The sequence below is a fragment of the Bufo gargarizans genome, chromosome 2, assembly GCF_014858855.1.
Source record: "Bufo gargarizans isolate SCDJY-AF-19 chromosome 2, ASM1485885v1, whole genome shotgun sequence".
NCBI lineage: Eukaryota > Metazoa > Chordata > Amphibia > Anura > Bufonidae > Bufo > Bufo gargarizans.
The window spans coordinates 628,062,393-628,084,029 of NC_058081.1; the positions used below are offsets into that span (position 1 = coordinate 628,062,393).

General features: G+C 43.4%; 1 protein-coding gene across 1 annotated transcript in view; it reads left to right on the plus strand.

Moving 5' to 3' along the window:
* DNAJC11 (DnaJ heat shock protein family (Hsp40) member C11) overlaps positions 1-21,637 on the plus strand; it is a 204,644-nt gene that overhangs the window by 149,544 nt on the left and 33,463 nt on the right. Inside the window, exons 8-9 of the mRNA XM_044282132.1 lie at positions 2,744-2,933; positions 5,416-5,501. Of these exons, the coding sequence (XP_044138067.1) occupies positions 2,744-2,933; positions 5,416-5,501 (276 nt within the window). The remainder of the gene's footprint in view (positions 1-2,743; positions 2,934-5,415; positions 5,502-21,637) is intronic.

The window sequence follows — 21,637 nt, forward strand, 5'->3', positions numbered from 1 at the left end:
GGGTTAGAATATACCATCGGATCTTCTGAGTATACCGGAGGCAGATGAGACTGATGGGACAAGGGGCAAACAAGGCATTTTGCCGCCCCATTGGCAAGTGCCGCCCTAGGCAAATGCCTTGTTTGCCTCGTGATAGATACGCCACTGGTCACACCAGTAAGGCTACTTTCACACTAGCGTTCTGCTGTCCGCTCGTGAGCTCCGTTTGAAGGAGCTCACGAGCGGAGCAGAACGCTTCCGTCCAGCCCTGATGCAGTCTGAATGGATGCGGATCCGCTCAGACTGCATCAGTCTGGCGGCGTTCAGCCTCCGCTCAGCTCGCCTCCGCACGGCCAGGCGGACAGCTGAACGCTGCTTGCAGCGTTCATCTGTCCGCCGAGGCGTGCGGATCCGTCCAGACTTACAATGTAAGTCAATGGGAACGGATCCGCTTGAAGATGACACCATATGGCTCAATCTTCAAGCGGATCCGTCCCCCATTGACTTTACATTGAAAGTCTGAACGGATCCGCTCAGGCTACTTTCGCACTTAGAAATTTTTCTAAGTTATTAATGCAGACGGATCCGTACTGAACGGAGCCTCCGTCTGCATTAATATGATCGGATCCGTTCAGAACGGATCCGATCAAACGCAAGTGTGAAAGTAGCCTAAGTGAATACATCTAAGGCACTTTTTAGTAGTTTATGATTGTATATAATTAGTTAGATTATAATCAAATATCCACATGACGGGTTCCCTTTAAGCCCCATTCATCTTTTTGGAAATGCCATTTGAAGCCCTGCTACCCCAATATCTCTGATATCTCCAGCTCAAAGAACCTCCACAATTACATGCATGGGTGTTACTGATGTCAGCAGCCCCCATTATAACCTGCTGAGTTTAGGGTAGTGCTTCTTTAAATTGAGTCTGTCATATCACTGGGCCCTGTCAGTCAAGAAGGAGAGGCAGATGCTCACAGAGTGGCTTGGGTCCACCCTTGGTGCACTTGACTGCTTATTTGAATATGAATATAACAATACCTTTCACTAAATGAGAGGTATCGTCACACTTATCTGTGCTATCCCTTCCCTGTGGCACGTGTAGATGATGAGTGTGACACCTCGGGTATACATACAAGTATTTCCATTATTTGTGCTTTCTGTCCAGGAAAGTAGCAGTTTGTTGTTTTTGCCCCCCCCCCCAAAATGACTCTTTGTATAAAACCTTAGCCCTGAGTGACACAACAGGAAAGAGATAACCAAACCATTTATTTTCTTACCAACTATAATACAAAATGCTAAAAAGACTGTGCCAACATATAACACTCATCACCTGGACCTATAGCCGGTGACATCACTGAGCCTTAAAGGGGTTCTGTAGTTTGTTTAAAGTGCCGGGACCCCCGCCAATCAGCTGTTTGAGAAGGCAGCGACGCTGACAGTAGTGCTGCGGCCTTCTTACTGTTTACCGCAGGCCCAGTGACGTTACTAGTATCAACTGGCCTGGGCGGGGCTAAGCTCCATTCAAGTGAACAGAGCTTAGCCACGCCCAGGCCAGTTGATACTAGTTGCGAGGTCACTGGGCCTGCGGTAAACAGTGAGAAGACCGCGCCGCTGCCTTCTCAAACAGCTGATCGGCGGGGGTCCCGGATGTCGGACCCTCGCCGATCAGATGATGATCTATCCAGAGGATAGATCATCAGTTTAAACAAACTACAGAACCCCTTTATAGACCCTCGCGGCATGCTATCAGACTATGGAGTATCGTGTCCGCCACAATGCAGTGCATCATGAGGGTTTGCCAAAGATATAGGGGGGCATTTATCAATAATGGCTTAATTTGCGCAAAAAAATAATAATACTAACATTACAAATCAAAAGTGGTGATTTGTTTAACCACATATATCAAAAGGCACACACTTTTTAAATGTGACATTAATAAATGTAAACTTGATTATCTGCCTGTTTCTCTTGATTTGTGACATTTTAACACCAATAGCACTAAAATGCGCCATTTCAGCCATCGCTGCCAGACTGCACTTGTGACTTTTGAAACATATTTGCAACTTTTGAAGCATATTTGTAACATTTCCACTGGTAAAATGCGACTTTTGTCTCAGACTCGGGACGTTTTTTGTTGAATGTCACTTTACTTACCGAACACTGTTGTTTATCTCATTTAGATCATCCTATTTTAATATTTACCTATCTCATGTGCCCACGACGAGCGGTTTTACTTTTCATAATGTGACTTTTTGACAAAAAGTCGCATCTTTATGCCATAAATGCTACTTTTTTCACAAAACACCACCACATAAGCTGGCTTAATTGTCTGAAACTATTGGAGCCATTTCTGCTGATAAGAGGATGATACATGGGGAGTAATATGCGCCAATTTCATAGCCACACCAACGTTGACATTTCTAACTCATTTCTAGTGTGATTCTTTGTGGTGAAAATTCTGGAGAAAACTGTTGATTATATTTGAAGCAAATCAAAATATTCTTTTTGCCGCATTTTACACCATAATTCTGACGCAACATGCTTAGTAAATGTCCCCCATAGGGTTTTGTCTATTAGCGTGGCGCTGACAGAGAGCAGAGTTGTCAAGTGACTAGTTGTAAGGGCGGTTCGCCATTTAGAACTTTCTTTCTACAAAGTGACAGTCCATTATATATGTTTAGGTTTTAAACTTTAATATGTAGACATTCCACCCCCCACTGACTTAATACGATATTCATTTGATGCTTTTCTTCACTTATAGTTTCTTCACTACAAGCTGCGTTTTGCAGTTTTCCTCCCAGGGAGTCAGACCTGGCCTCACAACGATGGTAGCAAGGCATCTAGACAAAAACACCATGGGTTACATCCAGTGGCGTTGGGGCATCCAGTCAGCAATGAACACTAGTATTGTCCGGGACACAAAGACGAGCCACTTCACTATGGCCTTCCAGGTGAGGATAATATACATTATTACTGTGATTATCTGTGATCACTGTGTATAACATTTTGCCCACATTTACTCAGCTGATTGTCTGTCCCTCTGAACTGACTGATCCTCGTCTTTGCCTGCCCTCCGCCCTGAGCTTGACCGACCTCTGCCCTCCGACCTGAGCTTTACCGACCTCTGCCCTCTGTCCTGAGCTTGACCGGCACCTGCCCTCTGTCCTAAGCTTGACCGGCACCTGCCCTCTGTCCTGAGCTTGACCGGCACCTGCCCTCTGTCCTGAGTTTAACCAAGACCTGCCCTCTGTCCTGAGCTTGACCGGCACCTGCCCTCTGTCCTGAGCTTGACCGGCACCTGCCCTCTGTCCTGAGCTTGACCGGCACCTGCCCTCTGTCCTGAGCTTGACCGGCACCTGCCCTCTGTCCTGAGCTTGACCAATACCTGCTTTACACCCTGAGCTTGACCAATACCTGCTTTACACCCTGAGCTTGACCAATACCTGCTTTACACCCTGAGCTTGACCAATACCTGCTTTACACCCTGAGCTTGACCAATACCTGCTTTACACCCTGAGCTTGACCAATACCTGCTTTACACCCTGAGCTTGACCAATACCTGCTTTACACCCTGAGCTTGACCAATACCTGCTTTACACCCTGAGCTTGACCAATACCTGCTTTACACCCTGAGCTTGACCAATACCTGCTTTACACCCTGAGCTTGACCAATACCTGCTTTACACCCTGGGCTTGACTGGCACCTGCCCTCCCCTCTTCCCCCACCACATGCACATTTTCTCCTAAACTGTCTGGCTCTCATTATCCCCACATTTGACTACCACTGGACCTTCTCCACCCTTCCTGAGCAGATATCCCTATTGCATAAACCAGCACAGGATCGCAGTCTTTTATCTGGCATAGGGCTTATTTTCAAGCACTCATTTGATATACATAAATGCTTTTATTAAATCATAGGAATTGTCTGCTTCTGTGCAGCTCTTTAAGTATGTAAATAAATTTCCTGTGTTAGGATAGCAAGTGCACCTCCAGAAGGTAATTTATCATACAATGCCGCTTGAATTATACAGCAAGTAGTCCTTTCCGGTCTGTCGGGACTGGGAGACTGCGGCAACACTTATATAATGTACACATAGTAGCCAATAATAGATTGTGTGTCAGCAGCGCACCCTAATCATCGATGCTAAGGCATGAGTGCTGCGTCTCTAGATATGTGCCCCACACAGGAAACGCCAGAGACTTTCACTCTACGCTGAATGTCGTCTTTCGGAGCTGGTTCCACTGCACTTAAGTTGAATTGGAGAGACTGGGTATAATTAAAACCCAAATGGCTATTACCATTATATGAATGTTTTATGCCGTTCAATTACACTCTTTAATAAATGTACATTTTATGATCCCTTTTTGGGCTATTTTGGCTGATGCATTGCTTTTTGAAAAACCCATAAATATAAAAGTGCGCTACATTAAAAATACTAATGCAGAAGGGGTGCTGTGTACTGAGTTATCCTGGATACAGGCGACAGTGGAAGAAGCATTGTCTGCTAAGTGCACTATCTCACACACTCGCCAGCCCAAGCTGGCAAGTCGACACATTTCACATTAGCCAAGGGTCACTGTTAGCAGTGCAGTTAAACAGCTTGCCTTCCTGCTTATGCACCCATCCTTAAATATCACACTCCCTGGCATCTGACTAAAGTGATGCTTAATCTCATTCCCAGCTGTCTTGCTCATGTGGTTAAAATTTCAATTAAAAAAGGAAAAAAAATAAAAATGCGTAGGGTCTTTATAGCTGAAGGAAGGTTTTATTCGCTTTTTTTTTTCCTTTTAAACCTCTCAATCTATCTAATAAAGCACACCATGCTGTAGATAACAAAGCAATTAGCAAACTACACTCTGGAGAGAGGAACCAGATGAGAGATTGCTTTGTGAACATTGTTGCCTATGTATTTTGTATCAGTTGACAATAAAGCTGCAGAGTATGGGCGAGTTCAGACTCTGCAGTTTTGCTATATGGATTCCACAGTGCAGATACGCAGTAAATTACAGTACAATACGTGTAGATGGGCATTCATATTCACTGCATGCTGCAGAAATGCAGAGTATTTCACCCCCAATGTAGAAGGGTGAAATCTGCAGTCCGTCCACACACAAAATCAGCATGTAACGCACCACATGCTCAGGGTGGCAGGCTACTGGCCTTTTGGGAAGCACAGTAATGTCTAGCTAACATTCTAGAGTCTGGTCATCAAGTGAATGACACGAGCAGTTATAGATGCACTTAACCATCACTACATTGTAGACAACGCGCAGTTAAACTTTGAAGAGAACTCAGTGCTCATACAAGCTCTGCAACCTGTTCAAACTGGTCAAGACCTCTGCCGATCTGATATCGACGGCCTATCCTGGTCATCAGTATAATTCTACTGCACAAACCCTTAAATGTCTGGTCTTGTGTCTCCTGTATTTCAGCTTGGAATCCCCCATTCCTTTATGATGGTCAGCTACCAACACAAATTTCAAGATGAAGAACAGACACGACTTAAAGGATCTATTAAGTAAGCGACAAAGGGTAAATTAATCTCGATGTTCAGGGCTGGTGTACATGTGTTGCATGTCTGCATCATGAAGTTCTTCTCATTCTGGTCGCATGACTTTTTGGTACTTACGATACATGTCCCTTTGCCCTCTTTCGCCAGGCAATATTGCCAGCAGTAGCCACTGCTAGCCCCAGACCGTGTGGAGAGATGGCCTTGTGTGTGTGGCTCTCTCTATGCCATTTCTCCACTCTGCTACTGGATGCAGCCAGGTGCGGATTGGTGGTAATTTGTGCTGCACTATGGCCCTGTCTACTTCTGTTGTCCCTGCCTACTTATGTTGCCCTATCTTTTATCAATTTAGTCCCGCCTACAACATGGGGCCACTTTTAGGTTTTTTCCCAGGGCCACTTTAAGTTCCCATTCCACCACTGGATGCAGCCATCTCACCTAGTGGAATGGAGCTGTCAGATCTCATGGTGTACCGGTATATTGCAGTAACTACTTGCATTTCCCTTTTCTTAGAACTGTGCTTTTCCTCTGTAATTTCCTCATTTCCTTAATAAAGTGAAAGCTACCAGTGCCAGACTGTGTAAGGACACACTCTTTTGACATGGGTAATGGTAACAGCCACTTGTCAATCCATAAATATCTAGGAATAGAGATCATTCGTTTTGTCATTTGTCAAATATAAAAAATCTAATGTGTTACCAAATCAGTTCTACACAAATTGAATATGCTGCAATTGGCCTGAAATTTTTTATTTCTTATTCTTTTTTTGGGTGGGGTGGGTATTTTTTTTTTTTTCTCTCTCCTCCTTTCTCTTTTCTCTCCTCCTGACTGCTCCCACCTTTTTAAGCACTTTTACGCAATGAAAGCAATAGCAAATGTCAGAGTGACACTGACATACAGTTGTGTTCAAAATAATAGCAGACAGACATCACTAACCTGATCAATCAATTATATTTCTACATGAATATATACTGGAACACCTTCCCAATTAAAATATACCTTTTAATAATATTCTATTAAAATCTGGCCTACAGCCGGACTACACACACAAGGAAGGTCGACAAACAATGTCCTATAATGGCAAGGAGGTATATTGGAAATGGCTACAGTTACACCTATATAAAAGGTGAGAATACAGGACTGGTGAGCAATCCTGGGGATTTTGATTACACCCCACACGAGGTACTCTAAGTGTGGGGCACAGCTGAGGACCAAGAAAAATTGTTAAGGAAACCAATATATTGTAGTTCACTGATGACCTTATTTGCATGGGTTCACATGATACACATTCTGTGATTTTTCACGGTTAGCTGAAATACTAAATATGTATATCGTGAATATTCACATATTGTTGAACCACAACAAAGGTTACTTGGTTACTCACGGTTTGCTGAAATACCAGGAAAGATGGAATCAGATGGTTAGCTCAGTCGTCAATGGGTGTAGTGCTCCATAACTAGATGGAGATCTAATGCTGGTGGAAGAAGCGTTAGGATGATTATTTAGCACTAGTGATGATTATGGTAGTCTGTAGGTCGTAATAGCAGTAATACAGCTCACAACTGTGATATCTAATAGTAGGAGAGATAATCCTATCCTATGAACGTCCCTTCGTGACCCTAAACAGACTCAGCCCAGGGACACCCCTTGAAGGTAGAGGTTCCCTGTCCTCGTGCCTAAACTAGCTCTCCCTCTATCTCCCTATTCTAATTGACCAAAAACTAGACATGTTAGACACACTAGAAAAACAAATACAAAAAACACAGATCCCAACGCTACGTTTCCCCAGTCTATATAACTTCCGACTGGTTCGTCAGGGGAAGTGGAGACTAATACTCCATCAACAATGTCTCATAATAGAGATTTTCAAATTTGGCGTCTCTCAATCAAGACCCTCCAGGAATAGAAGCCCAGATGCAGGCAATAGATGACCGGGGACATCTATTGTTTGTCGACCTTCCTTGTGTGTGTAGTCCGGCTGTAGGCCAGATTTTAATAGAATATTATTAAAAGGTATATTTTAATTGGGAAGGTGTTCCAGTATATATTCAATTATTCTTCCCTTAGATTTATTTACTGCCAAGCAGGTTTTTGATGTGGTATATTTCTACATGGCAAATAATTTACTAGCAGGTGTAGTAGCGTAATAGAAATCCGACCCATCAGTCATGACATGGATGCTGCTGATAATAGTACGTGTGGAGTTCAATGAGTGAGGTCATTCATTCTTTGAAAAACAGGTGGCAATTATTGATATTATTTAAGGAAGGAAGGCAGCAAATATTGTACATGCTGGTTACAACGCATTTCTCTCTGAAATTCGGAGAAAATGGGTAGTTCCAGACATTGTTCAGAAGAACAGCGTACCTTGATTAAAATGTTGATTGGAGAGGGAAAAAACATTTAAAGAAGTGCAGAAAATGATAGGCTGCTCAGCTAAAATGATCGCAAATGAATTAAAATGGCAACCAAAACCTGAAAGATGTGGAAGAAAGCGAAAAACTATCATTCCAATGGAGAAGAATAGCCAAAATGGCAAGGACTCAGCCAACAATCAGCTCCAGGAAGATCAAAGAAGGTCTAAAGTTACCTGTGAGTACTGTTACAATTAGAAGACGCCTATGTGAAGCCAAACTATCTGCAAGAAGCCCCCGCAAAGTCCCACTGTTGAAAAAAAGACATGTGCTGAAGAGGTTACAATTTGCCAAAGAGCACATTGACTGGCCTAAAGAGAAATGGCGCAACATTTTGTGGACTGATGAAAGTAAGATTGTTCTTTTTGGACTTAGTGGCCAGAGACGGTTTGTCAGACGACCCCCAAAAACTGAATTCAAGCCACAGTCCACTGTGAAGACAGTGAAGCATGGTGGCACAAGCATCATGATATGGGGATGTTTGGGGACGGTGTTGGGCCTATTTATCGCATACCAGGGATCATGGATCAGTTTGAATACATCTGAATACTTGAAGAGGTCATGCTGCCTTATGCTGAAGAGGAAATGCCCTTGAAATGGGTGTTCCAACTAGACAACGACCCCAAACACACCAGTAAACGTGCAACATCTTGGTTCCAGACCAACAAGATTGACGTTATGGAGTGGCCAGCCCAGTCCCCAGATCTTCATCCAATAGAAAACTTGTGGGGTGACATCAAAAATGCAGTTTCTGAGGCAAAACCAAGAAATAGAGAAGAACTATGGAATGTAGTCCAATCATCCTGGGCTGGAATACCTGTTCACAGGTACCAGAAGTTGGTTGGCTCCATGCAACACAGTTCTAAGAAGCAGTGGTTATACAACTAAATATTAAGTGATTCAAAAGAAAGCAAAATCTTCAAACATTTTTCAGTTTATCTAGTGAATGTTTGAGTTTGTAAAGAAGAATGCAAACTGCAATTTTTTTTAAGTCTAATATTCACTTTTCTAAAATTCTGTGTGAGGAACAACACAAATTTGATATATTTTTCTTCATGATTTGATTTGGAATAGAATGTGTAGTGTTCCCAATGCATTTGTGTGTATGGAAATAAAAGCTATTAGAAGGATTTTGAGCTTTATTACATTTTTTAAATACACTGCTATTATTTTTAACACAACTGTATATAGCTATGGCTAAACACGTTTGCCGGTGTTAATAGTTTGTTCAAAAATACACTGCTCTGTCGCATCTGTTTTCCTTTTTATATTAGAACCTTTCTAAAAGTTGTCCCTTTATTAGGGGCATATCGTGGTTAAACACACACAGTGTTATCATCTTAAAACTGACATGTTGGGACCAAGAATCAAAATGTATGCCTCAACTGGGGAAGATGCCTGGTCCTGTTTACACACACACACACTTGTTCTGGGGTACTGAGGGCCCACCAGTGTAACTGATTCTGGGGGCCCATTTTAGGGCTCCTGCACACAAACTTATTTTTTTTCCGTGTCTGTACAATTTTTATTTTATTTTTTTGTGGCCTGTATGTGAAACCATTCACTTCAATGGGGCTGAAAAAAACGGAAATGACTCCATGTGCATTCCATGTCTATATGTCCGCATGGCCATTACGCAAAATTATAGAACATGTCCTATTTTTGTCGGCATTACAGACAAGGATAGGACTGTTCTATTAGAGGCCGCAATTTGCAGACTGCAACACATCCAACAATCGTGTTCATGAGCCCTTACAGTGATCACAGAAATATTAAAGATGAAGTATGATGGTAGACACTCACAGCAAAATGCACAAACATACATGGGGCAGAATTTAGGCTACTTTCACACTTGCAGTAGCAGGGTCCGGTAGGATGTTCCGGCGGGGGAACAGCCTGCCGCATCTGTGCTAACACTAGCCCGCCGGTAGTCCGCTGTAGTTTTTGTCCGGCCACCTCTCGGCATGTTTGCCGTGCTGGAGCCGGACCTCTGGACCACCCCCATTATAGTGAATGGGGCCAGAGCGGAATTCCAGCGGCACTTTAGGCTAGTATAAGCACGGATCTGGCAGGCTGCCCCCCCCCCCCACCCACTGGAATAGCCTGCTGGACCCTGCTACCGCAAGTGTGAAAGACAAGTAGCCTTACACAAATATGGATATCCTGCTCTTAAGTCAGTCAGAAACAAGACACATGCAGTTCCTATCACACATAGGAAACATGCAATGCACGCACCAAGATATTTTTTGCCTAGCCCTATTAAGTGTAGCACATTTAACCTCTTGGGGACACAGGGCGCCCTATGCTACGCCCTGTGTATTTCCAATCAGCGGCGGACGGTGATCGGAACAGAGTGCCTGCTGAAATCATTCAGGAGGCACTCTGTGATAATGCCGAGGGCAATCGCTGCAAACCTCAGGTCAATTTAGACCTGCGGTTTGCAGCTCTTTTGGAAGTTTCTGAGGACCGCGGGGATCAGAAACGTCAAAATGACCTAACTTTTCATTTTTAACCCCCCCCCCCTTTTGCGGGCGGTGCTGGGGGGGCGGGTGCGTGATCATCTTCCCGCCCCCCCCAGCAGCGCCCGCATTGCTGCCACTCTGCTTGAAACGTGCTCACAGATGTCAGCCGTTTAACCCCTTCCATGTCGTGGTCCATAGGGACCGCTGTATGCAAGGGGTTAACAGGGAGGGAGCTCCTCCCTCTCCAATCGGGGGCTGCTGTGCCGTTTCAGCCCCCGATTCTTGACGGGATCACAGAGGGAGAGGGCCCCCCTCATCACCCGCTGCTCTGTTGTGGCAGCGGTTGATAGTTACCATGGCAACCGGACGCCTTCACGCTTCCGGCTTCCCATGGTAAGGCCAAGTCTGATCAGTGTAAAGTGAAAATACAGTACAGTACTGTATTGTATTATACAGACATCAGACCCACTGGATCTTCAAGAACCAAGCGGGTCTGGGTCAAAAAAATGTTTAAAAAAAAGTAAAAAAAAAATAATGTAAATTTATTTATTTTTTTATCACTGATTAAAAAAATTAAATGCACTGCACATATTAGGTATTGACACGTCCGTAATAACCTGCTTTATAAAAATATCACGACCTAACTCCTCAGGTGAATACCGTAAAAAAAAAAAAAAGTGTAATAGCAAGCGATCAAAAAGTCATACGCACCCCAAAATAGTGCCAATCAAACCATCATCTCATCCTGCAAAAATCATACCCTACCCAAGATAATTGCCCAAAATCTGAAAAAAAACTATGGCTGTCAGACTATGGAGACACTAAAACATGATTTTTTTTTTTTGTTTCAAAAATGAATAATTGTGTAAAACTTGCATTAAAAAAAAAGCAGACATATTGGGTATCGCCGCGTCCGTAATAACCTGCTCAATAATAATATCACATGACCTAACCCCTCAGGTGAATACTGTAAAAAAAAAATGAAAAACTGTGTAAAAAAAAAAAGCCTTTTTTTGTCACCTTACATTACAAAAAGTGTAATAGCAGGCGATCAAAAAGTTATACACACTCCAAAATAGTGCCAATCAAACAGCCATCTCATCCCGAAAATTTTTTGCCCCTACTCAAGACAGCCGCCCAAAAAATAAATACAACTATGGCTTTCAGAATGGGGAGACACTAAAGAATCTTTTTGTTTAAAATGCTTTGTTATGTAAAACTGAAACAAACAACCAAAATAAGTTGTCATATTTGGTATTGCCGCGTCCGTGGCAACCTGCTCTATAAAAATACCACATGATCTAACGTGTCAGATGAATGTTGTAAATAACAAAAAATAAAAACGGTGCCAAAACAGCTATTTCTTGTTACCTTGCCTCACAAAACGTGTAATATAGAGCAACCAAGAATCGTATGTACCCTAAAATAGTACCAACAAAACTGCCACCCTATCCCGTAGTTTCCAAAATGGGGTAACTTTTTTGGAGTTTCTACTCTAGGGGTCCATCAGGTGGTCTTCAAATGAGACATGGTGGTAAAAAAAGCCCCAAAGATTGATGTCGCCATTTCCAAGATCTCAAAAAAGTACTCTCTCCCCTTTGAGCATATGGGATTCCTGAAGGACCTATTAGATAAGAAGATTGATTCTTCTCTAAAAAGCACCTGGGAGGCTGCGGCCTCCACGTTTAGACCAAGTATTGCTGCCACTGTCACGGCCAGATCCATGAGTATCTGGTTGGAATGTCAGATTAGAGAAAAGTGTCCAAGGGAGCAGATTTTGGCCTTCTTGCCTACTCTGCATTGCCTCTGTGAATTTGGTTAAGCTGGTTGCGCAGGCTTCCTCCTTGTCTAATTCTGCCTCCCGAGCTCTTTGGTTAAAGAATTGGAGAGATGGAGATTTGTCCTCTAAACAGACAGTGTGCAGCATTCCTTGTCAGGGTCAATTTCTTTTTGGTCCAGAACTTGATTCCCTCTTAAAGAAGGCGGCAGATAAGAAAAAGAGGTTTTCTCCTGGTGCTTTCTCGACTCCATTTTCTAGATCCAGATGGCCCTTTCGTTCATCAGTTAGATTTCAGAATAGGGGGCAAATTATCAATAAAAGCCAGAACCCTAGATCAAGGGGGTCTGGGGGAAAGGGCTTCCTGTTCGGTAGTTCCTCTTTCCAGCCTAAGAAGCCATCACGGCAATGACGCCAGAAGTCCAGTGGGAGGAAGGCTAAAATCTTTTCTTCCCGCGTGGGAGAAGGTGGCAGGAGATTGGGTCAGGAAGAGCATAAGAGAAAGTTTAAAGTTAGAATTCTGTGCAAATCCTCCCAAAAGGTTTGTAGCCACAAAGACGCAGAGTTTAGTTATGGAGACAGAAATGATAAAGCTGTTAGAGAAGCGGGTGTTAATACCAGTCCTGGTGACAGAACAGGGGAAGGGGTTCCACTCTCCGCTGCTTCTAGTGAAGAAACCAGACAACTCCTTTTGCACAATTAATAATCTGAAACATCTAAACATATACCTTCTCCTCAGGAAATTCAAGATGGAAACAGACAAATCAGCAGTTCATCTTCTGTATCACAAATGTTTTTGGGCGGTCCTGGATTTAAAGGATGCATATTATCACATCTCTTTTCATCCTGTACACCAACAGTTCCTCAGAGTGGCAGTGACTGTAGAAGGAAGTATCCGTCAATTCCAATTTCAGGCTCTTCCGTTTGGCCTCTTTATGGCCCCCAGAATATTTACAAGGGTTGTGGCAGAAGTAGCATCATTTATAAGAAAGGGGAACATTCTATTCCTGCCCTATCTGGACAATTTTCTAATCATGGCAGTCTCTCAGCAGGATTGTGTGATGGCAGTTTAGGGGGTGAGGAACATTCTGGAAGATTTAGGATGGATATCAATCTCAAAGTCCAGATTTGTGCCAGAAACTTGTCAAGTGTTTCTAGGGCTTTTCCTGAATTCGGTAGTGCAAAGAATCTTTCTGACGAGGAGAAAATTTTGCGAGTCCATACAAAGCTTCAAATGTTACAGACTGCCCAGAAATTGACAGTCAGAAAATCTATGTCGGTTATGGGGTCACTAACCTCCTGTATTCCGGCAGTGGAATGGGCCCAATTTCATACTCGACAGCCACAGCAAGAAATACCATCATTGAGGAAAACTGGGGGATCTTTGGACTCGAAGATAATGATCTCCAAGAAAACATTAGAAGATTTATGCTGGTGGGAAGACGGCACCCACCTGAGTCAGGGGATTCCTTGGGGTTACCCCTATCGAGTAGTGATAACAACAGATGCCAGCCCATGGGGATAGGGAGCTCGTTTTTTAGACCAGATGATTCAGGGCCAGTGGTATCCAATGCAGAAGATGTTCTCCTCAAACAGGAAAGAGCTGCTAGCCATAAGACTGGCCTTGGAGACAGCGTTACCCTTTATTTATCTAAAACATGTCAGAATAATGTCGGACAATCAGTCTGCAGTAGCTTACATAAACCATCAAGGGGGACAAGATCGGTTTCCCTCATGAGGGAAGCAGACCGGTTATTCCATTTTTGGAAGGAATGGTAAGTCATCTGTCTGCTCTCTACATAAGAGGCCAGAAGAACTTTCAGGCAGATTTCCGGAGCGGTCATCAGCTAAGACAGGGAAAATGGTCCCTGAACACTTCTGTATTCTTGAAGATAGTTTCTCTCTGGGGGATCCCCTCTATCGATCTTTTTGCCACCAGACAGAACAGAAAGGTAGAGAGATTTTATTATCTCAACCCAAAAGAATTGGGGTGGATGCCTTTCTTCAGAAATGGAACTTCCCTTAGGCTATGCCAGCCATGCTTAACCTGCAACCCTCCAGCTGTTATAAAACTACAACTCCCACAATGCCCTGCTGTAGGCTGATAGCTGTAAGCTGTACGGGCATGCTGGAAGTTGTAGTTTTGCAACAGCTGGAGAGCCGCAGGTTGAGCATGCCTGGGCTATGCCTTTCCCCCGTTCCAGCTCATTCCTCTAGTCCTCAATAAGATCAGGGACGAGGGCGCAAGAATAGCTCTGATAGCTCCCTTCTGGCCAAAGAGAGCATCGTTTTCTCTCATGAGGTTGATGTCGGTCTCAGATCCATGGATCCTTCAGGAGATCCCAGACCTTCTGATGCAGGGACCGGTATGTCATCCAAATGTCAGGGGTCTGCACCTTTCGGCCTGGAATTTGAGCGGTCAATACTAATTAGACAAGGGTATAATTACCAGATGTTGATTCAGTTACATATTTATTCCCAGAATTTTTGTACAGTCACTCAGAATTGAGAAAGCTAGTTGGAAAAACGAGTGAAACGTTTTCAAGAAATCTACAGTACGTCCAGTTGCCTTGATTTATTCTTTACAGATATAATTAGACAAGGTTTTTCTGAAGCTTTATTGTCTACATTTTCTAAGAAGCAGAAAAGCTGTAACAATTTCTATCTATATGAGAGTTTGGAAGAAGCTTTTAGACTTTACAGGGATCGGGGCAGGTGCCTTTACCCTGTGATATTTCAGTCCGACAGATTCTGGAGTTTCTCCAGAAGGGATTGTCTAAGGGATTAGCTAAAAGCACCCTTAAAGTACAGGTCTCAGCCCTTTCTGCCCTGGGGGGAAAACATTTTGCTATTGACCCTTGGGTAATAAGATTCTTCAAGGTAGTAGATAGAATCATCCCAATGAAGGTACCCAAGTTTCCACCCTGGGATCTAAACCTTCTGCTAAATGCCTTAACTAGGGAGCCCTTTGAGCCTTTATAATCCTGTTCTGTAAAAGGATAGGGGGCTAAGCTTTGATCAGCGCTGGGATTAAAGCGCTGCATCACGTGTATATACGTGCATGGGGCATGTGCAGATATACACAGTGGGCAGTCGGAGAGGGGTTAAAGGGCCTGTGTCCACTTTTCTAGTTATCCTCTATCCACAAGATCGGGAAAAACTAAGAGATCCGTGTGGGTCTGAACGCTGGAGCCCCCACTGATCCACCTTCTTGACTGAGTAGCAGGTCGTGCATATGCCCTGCCTCTCCATCCACTCTCTATGGGGTTGCCGGAGATGGAGTATAGCACTGTCTAATTACAGTGGTCCCAAAGAGAATTAATGGAGCAGCAGGGCGTATGTGTAGCCTGTCACACCTTAAAAAGGGGAACCAGGACCCTTTCCTGCGATCAGTGGGGGTTGCAGAATCGTACCCCACTATTCATATAGTTATGCCCTATGGTGTGGAGAGGATAACTTGAAAACCTGGACAACCCCTTTAAATCCTCCACCACCAGTATCTCTTTACATGGCAGCAGTGATGCCTGTAAATACAGAATATCATCACTGCTGCCATGTAAACTATACGTGTCAATACTGGAGAATGTGACGCACTGTGCCGAATTTTTTGGGCATAAGTCCAACCCCCCTTTGCAGATCACAACCTTTTAACAAAGCCCAAGCAAAGGTGCTAGAGGAGCAACGTGAGCAAAGGGCACAAATGGAGGGTCATAACTGAAGTAGAGACATTGGGGTCACCTGATGCAGGGTAATAGTGGGGATCCTGGAGCAGCTGCAGTAGTATTAGGGGGGCAACTGGAGAAGATTCAATATTAGGGGTGCTTTTATAGTGGGGGAATCTAGAGCTGGGGCACTTATGGGGGTGCACCTAAAGCAGAGGCATTGGGGGATCTATGGCACAGTCCGTCCGTCCCCCAATGCCACTCTGAACCCTGCAGAGAGCAGCACACATACATAGATATGTGTCTGCTATAAACAAATCCCCCTATCCCCCCCCCCCCCCCCTTTAGTCTCCTACAGCTAATTGCTGTCACACACCTGAGAAATCAGCCCAGAACCGCAGAGGAGTCCTTCTCTCCAGCATCACAGTTTTCTGATAGCAGGGAGGGCAGGAGGAGGCAGACACCTTCTCTCCTCCTTTACAGTCAGCAGCCCCAGAAGTCTAGAAGATACTGCTGGGCCTCCTTTACAATGTACACCAGTAGGAGGCTGCATCACTGTGTGATACTGCCACCTAGTGGTTACAATAATCAGTCTCAGCTGGAGGTGTCGGAAAATCCATGCCTCGTTCATTTTGACAAAAGTAATGTTTTGTCTCTGACAGAGAACAACTTTGTCCATTTGGGTGTGATATGCTGAAAACCCTCTCTGAGATGAAAATTAAGGCTGTTCAAGACAGTACAGAGAGCATACTGGGCCGATTCCAGCCACTGTTCCAATCTGCCTGCCCAGAAGTCTATGTTGTCAGGGAACACAGTATGCATTGGAGAAAGGCCAGAGTCCAGATAGGACTGAACCTGGGAGTTCAAGTGGTACATCTCCATTTGCTGGTTTGCATCAGCATGGCACAGCACACGAACAAAATTTCTCCATCATGTGGATGATACTGAACTGCCTGCTACTGTGGCTTCTGTTGCTTGTGGTAGCAGACATGGCGGGAGGTCGGTGACTTGGCAAGGAGTGGAGAGGAGCCTCCTGGTGAGGCACGCAGGCAGCAGGTGTCTGCTTGACTGAAGCTGCAGCATGCTGCATACACAGTTTTCTTGTAATAAAGCAATTTGGCCTCCCTTTTGAACAACGGGAAAACATTTCCCCATTTTGCTTTGATAGTGAGGGCCTAAAACCATGGCTATCCAATAATCATCAGATTGCTTTGTGTGAACGAAATGCCTGTCAGTATGTAAGCAAGCCTACAGCTTGCAATTCATGTCAGCGTACCCGAGTACCCAGGTCTTTCCAACTACGCCTTCTGCTGATATGATTGCTTATCATGACCAGTGTCGTCATGACCACCACCACTACACTCATCCTCCTGCACAGGCAACTACTCCTGCTTCTCCTTCTCCAGTGGCAGGTTCTTATCCTCCACTTCCTCCTCCATGGGACTGTATTCATGTGGGTTCCCAATAGCTACAGGTTGGCCAGCAAGATGCATTAGCTGCTCTTCTTCCACATCCCTTGTTGCTTCAGCATTAGCTTAAGCGATAAATATGGGATGACATCAGTTATGTAGAAGTTGTCCCTACTGACAAATTTAGTGGCCTCTTTAAAGGGCCTATCTCACGAAGACCCTGCTTTAAAGGACACCCAATCTATGCGCTGGGAAAGGACCATCATTTCCGGTGACCTTCTGAGCTCGGTGAATAAACACTGCCTATAACTTTGTACCGGTAAGATCTATCCTTGTTTTCTTACCCACACAAGGCATTGTCCTGGCCCTTACTCTGGGACACAGGACGTCCATGTTTATTTTCACCACCAGGTGTGGTTCCCCCTGATCCTTGGGGTCCACACAAGTTAAACAAGGGTCTGCCCGTGGGGCCCCATCTACCGTGACCCGCCTCCCAGCGGTCTACGCGTACTTAGGGTCCCGCTTGTGTCTGTCTGTTTATGTTTGTAAGGGGATTATATAATTTTACTTGTATTATTAAAAGTTACATATTTTAGAACGTTACTGCCCCTTTAACTTTCACATATTACGCTTCTGAGCAGTACTTTGGTGAGAGGTGCGGCTGCACCATTCTCCCTTGGAGGGACGACTCCCCTTTGTTTTGTCCTCTTTAAAGGGCCACAGTAAACAACAGGCATCTCTGGTGAGCTGCTACTGCCTGACCACGAAACAACACATGCTCCCTGCTGAGGAGGTCTGGTGCATGAAAAAAAAAATATCATTCTTTGCCACATAAGAATGGCTGAAATGCAAGGACAGTCTCCTGGACATGGCCAGCACACTCTGCAAGCCACTGTACTGTTACAAAAAGAATTGCACGAAAATATGTATGACCTGTGCCATGCAGGGAGCATGTATTATTTCCCCTAAATGCAGAGCGACCTGGGAGGAGGAGGATAAACACTTGGGGCCAGATTTATCATTAGCTCAGGTCAGAATAATGGAGTGAAAAAGTCTAAAAAAAGTCCCAAACACTAAAACTGCGCACAAATTTGCGACTTTTTTGTGCTCTGCACTATGCTCGCTAGTTTTCTGAAAGTGGGCGTGTTTTCTTATGTAAATGAATGTGTAGACAGATTTACTATTGGGACTATTTAAAAAGTCGCAAAAAAGTCGCAATTTCACTCCAGTGAGGACCATGCTTATCTTATGAGACTTTTTAATAGAACATGCGACTTTTTCATAAAACGTGCGACTTTTTTGTAAAGATGTGCGACTTTTGTAAAGCTGCTTACTGACGGATAAACTGCTACCGTCAAACCACATTTATTACAGTCTTAAAGGGCCGATCATAAATCTGACTTGGCTAAAACTGACTTTAGCCATATGTGAAAGTGGAGTGAGCCGTCAGAGTAATGATAAATCTGGCCCTTGGTGTGTGTTTTTTAGAATAATGGCAGCTATCTTCCAGTGAGGCAGCAGAATCCACTAAGTCATACGGCAACAACTGCACCGTCAGCAACTTGGCCAGGTGGGAGTTAAAGGGGTTATCAAGTGAATGGGGCTGATCTGTGCCTAGGCCATGTGACCAATGGTCGTGACATCAGTGGTTCAGAGTTGTTTGAGCAAGAGAAGCAGTAACTGATTATTTAGATGACAAAGACACTGTACTGCATGTGGGTGCTGCCTGGCTACCGCAACACAGGAACTCATGATGCCTCTTCATGTGCTGCAGTAGAGTCATGGTGCCAACCTTTGTGTTTAAACCCCCACGGCTTAATTTATTCCTGCAGATCTTGCACACAGCACTTTTTTTGTCTCCCAGCAGTGTGGAGAAACTGTCAGATGAGAGATACTCGCACAGAGTTAGGCGCAGCCGCACTTGGCTTATGTCTGGCACATTTATGTTGGGGATATAAACCAAATGCTTTATATAAAAGAAAGGATCAAAGGAAATATTTCAAAGGGAATTGATCCTAGAGGTGGACATATAAAACACCTCAAAAATAATTTGTAGAATAATTTAATTAGGTTGTGCAATCGGTAAATCGTGGTACAAGCGTCTAAGCAAAAATATATATAATTTATGATACAATAACTCAAAATACAATCAAACTCAATAATATGCAATAACATACAGTGATATGCAGTACCCAAAATTCGCCACTAGATGGCTCTAACACCACTACCCACGTTCCATATCACCTCTCAAACATAAAATGTAATACAAGCGTCCCGACAACAATTATGAGATATACACAATAGTGATGAGGACAGATACGAACCCTTGCTCTGCTCAAACTATGACCAATCTCGGATATCGGGTAGTATTGATACATAAGTTATAAATTATCAAGCCTGATATGACTATGGAATGAATATTCCAATCGGACATTCTCTCTGATATCAATATTAGATCTTTTATTCAGTAATGTGCATCTTTACTGAATAGTGATTATATTGATGTAGTATATCTAATATTACACATCCGCAATAAAGTGGGACGTTTTTAAATATCAGGCCAATTAATTCAATCGATACTACACGTAATAAAGTTATACATTACCCAAGAATGCGGATGATATGCATAGTCTAATGGGAAGTCGGCTCTAAGGTCCATTCTGATCATTTGGATTTTTCTCCTGGGGTCTCTCTTTTCTTTCTTTGTTTCTCTGTGTTTCTGTGTCTCCTGTTGTTCCCTGTTTTTTTTTTTTTTTTCTTTCTTCCCCTTCATATGTGTGTGGTTTATGATCACAAACTTATCAGTTAGACACACCTTCCTAACTTGGAGTTTTCCAATTATTGACGGTTAGACTTGTACATATGATAATGACTGTGATGTCACTATCACCCAGAATGCAATTCAGCTGTTGGTGCAATGTTACCTATTCATACCTAGGTGGCACTATTGCATAAGCTACTAGCATCATCACTATTAAGGGTTAACTGTACAGGTCTGATTTCTCTTACATTCTATACACATAATATATGGAATCCTAAATCCAAGATAAGGGATTACCTTTGACACATGAACCAATTAAAACACAGAGGTTTGGGTACCATTTGAGACATTTGCAAAGAGAGAGAGAGAGACACGGCGGCACTGCTTCCACTGGTATTGCTGTCAGTAGTTGAATAACCGTGAATGCGGTATAATATGCTTCGCTGTGTGGTGCTCAGCAAAACAGAGATGCAGACTGTAGGTCACGATGAGAAGAGAAGATGTAACAAAGTTGCGGCACCCACCGGAATACTGATTACTTCTTTATTCGGGCTTCCTTAGAAGACAGCATGAAGGATCCAAGGGCCCCTGGATCCTTCATGCTGTCTTCTAAGGAAGCCCGAATAAAGAAGTAATCAGTATTCCGGTGAGTGCTGCAACTTTGTTACATCTTCTCTTCTCATCGTGACCATTTGAGACATTTCCCAAGCTACTCTCAAATTTATGTACCGATAAGAATATAATGGACCTTGTACTCTCACAGATATGTGTGTCTCCTCTGTTACTCCAACGGTTGATAAGAAATAGTTGTAGAGCAGCACAAAATGGACCTTCTGACCTATCCGGAATGCATCAGCCATGATGGGACCGCCAATTCACCACCGTCCCACATGTAGTAGTAGATAACAGAAGATTTCACAGCAGCATATCCAGTGTGACTTTTATTAGGAACCAAGAGTGCGCACACATAGCAATACGACGTTTCGGCTACACAGTAGCCTTTCTCAAGTATACTGTAAAAGGCTACTGTGTAGCCGAAACGTCGTATTGCTATGTGTGTGCACTCTTGGTTCCCAATAAAAGTGACACTGGATATGCTGCTGTGAAATCTTCTGTTATCTACTCCAACGGTTGATTGATTGTTAGTTAAAATAACACTATCTTACTATAAAATGTACACTTAAAAATCTCCTCATCATGCTTCAGGAGTGTATACGTTCCTAGTGAGAAATATATAAGATAATAGATGCATTGTTGTCCTTCATAATATCCAATAATATAGTACAATACATATGTCCTACTGATTATCTTATACTAAAACTTGATGTTTATTATACATATACATCACAGATTTTCTGCCTTATCAATAGGCATTAAACTATGGGGATAATTAGTACCAGATGCATCTAGAAAATATCCTTATCTCAGTCATAAATCTATAAGGAGACAAGAATGACTCTTCTCAGACTGGCACATCTACAGAGAAGAAATTATATTAACTGTGTCTTTTCCATTAACCTCTTTCGGCCTACTTTAAAATACATACACAATGGTGAATATAACACAACATGGCCTATTATATATCAAATCCACTATAATTAGGATATTATGATATAAATATTATACACCTATGAAAAGGCACAACAGTTTGATCTAGCCC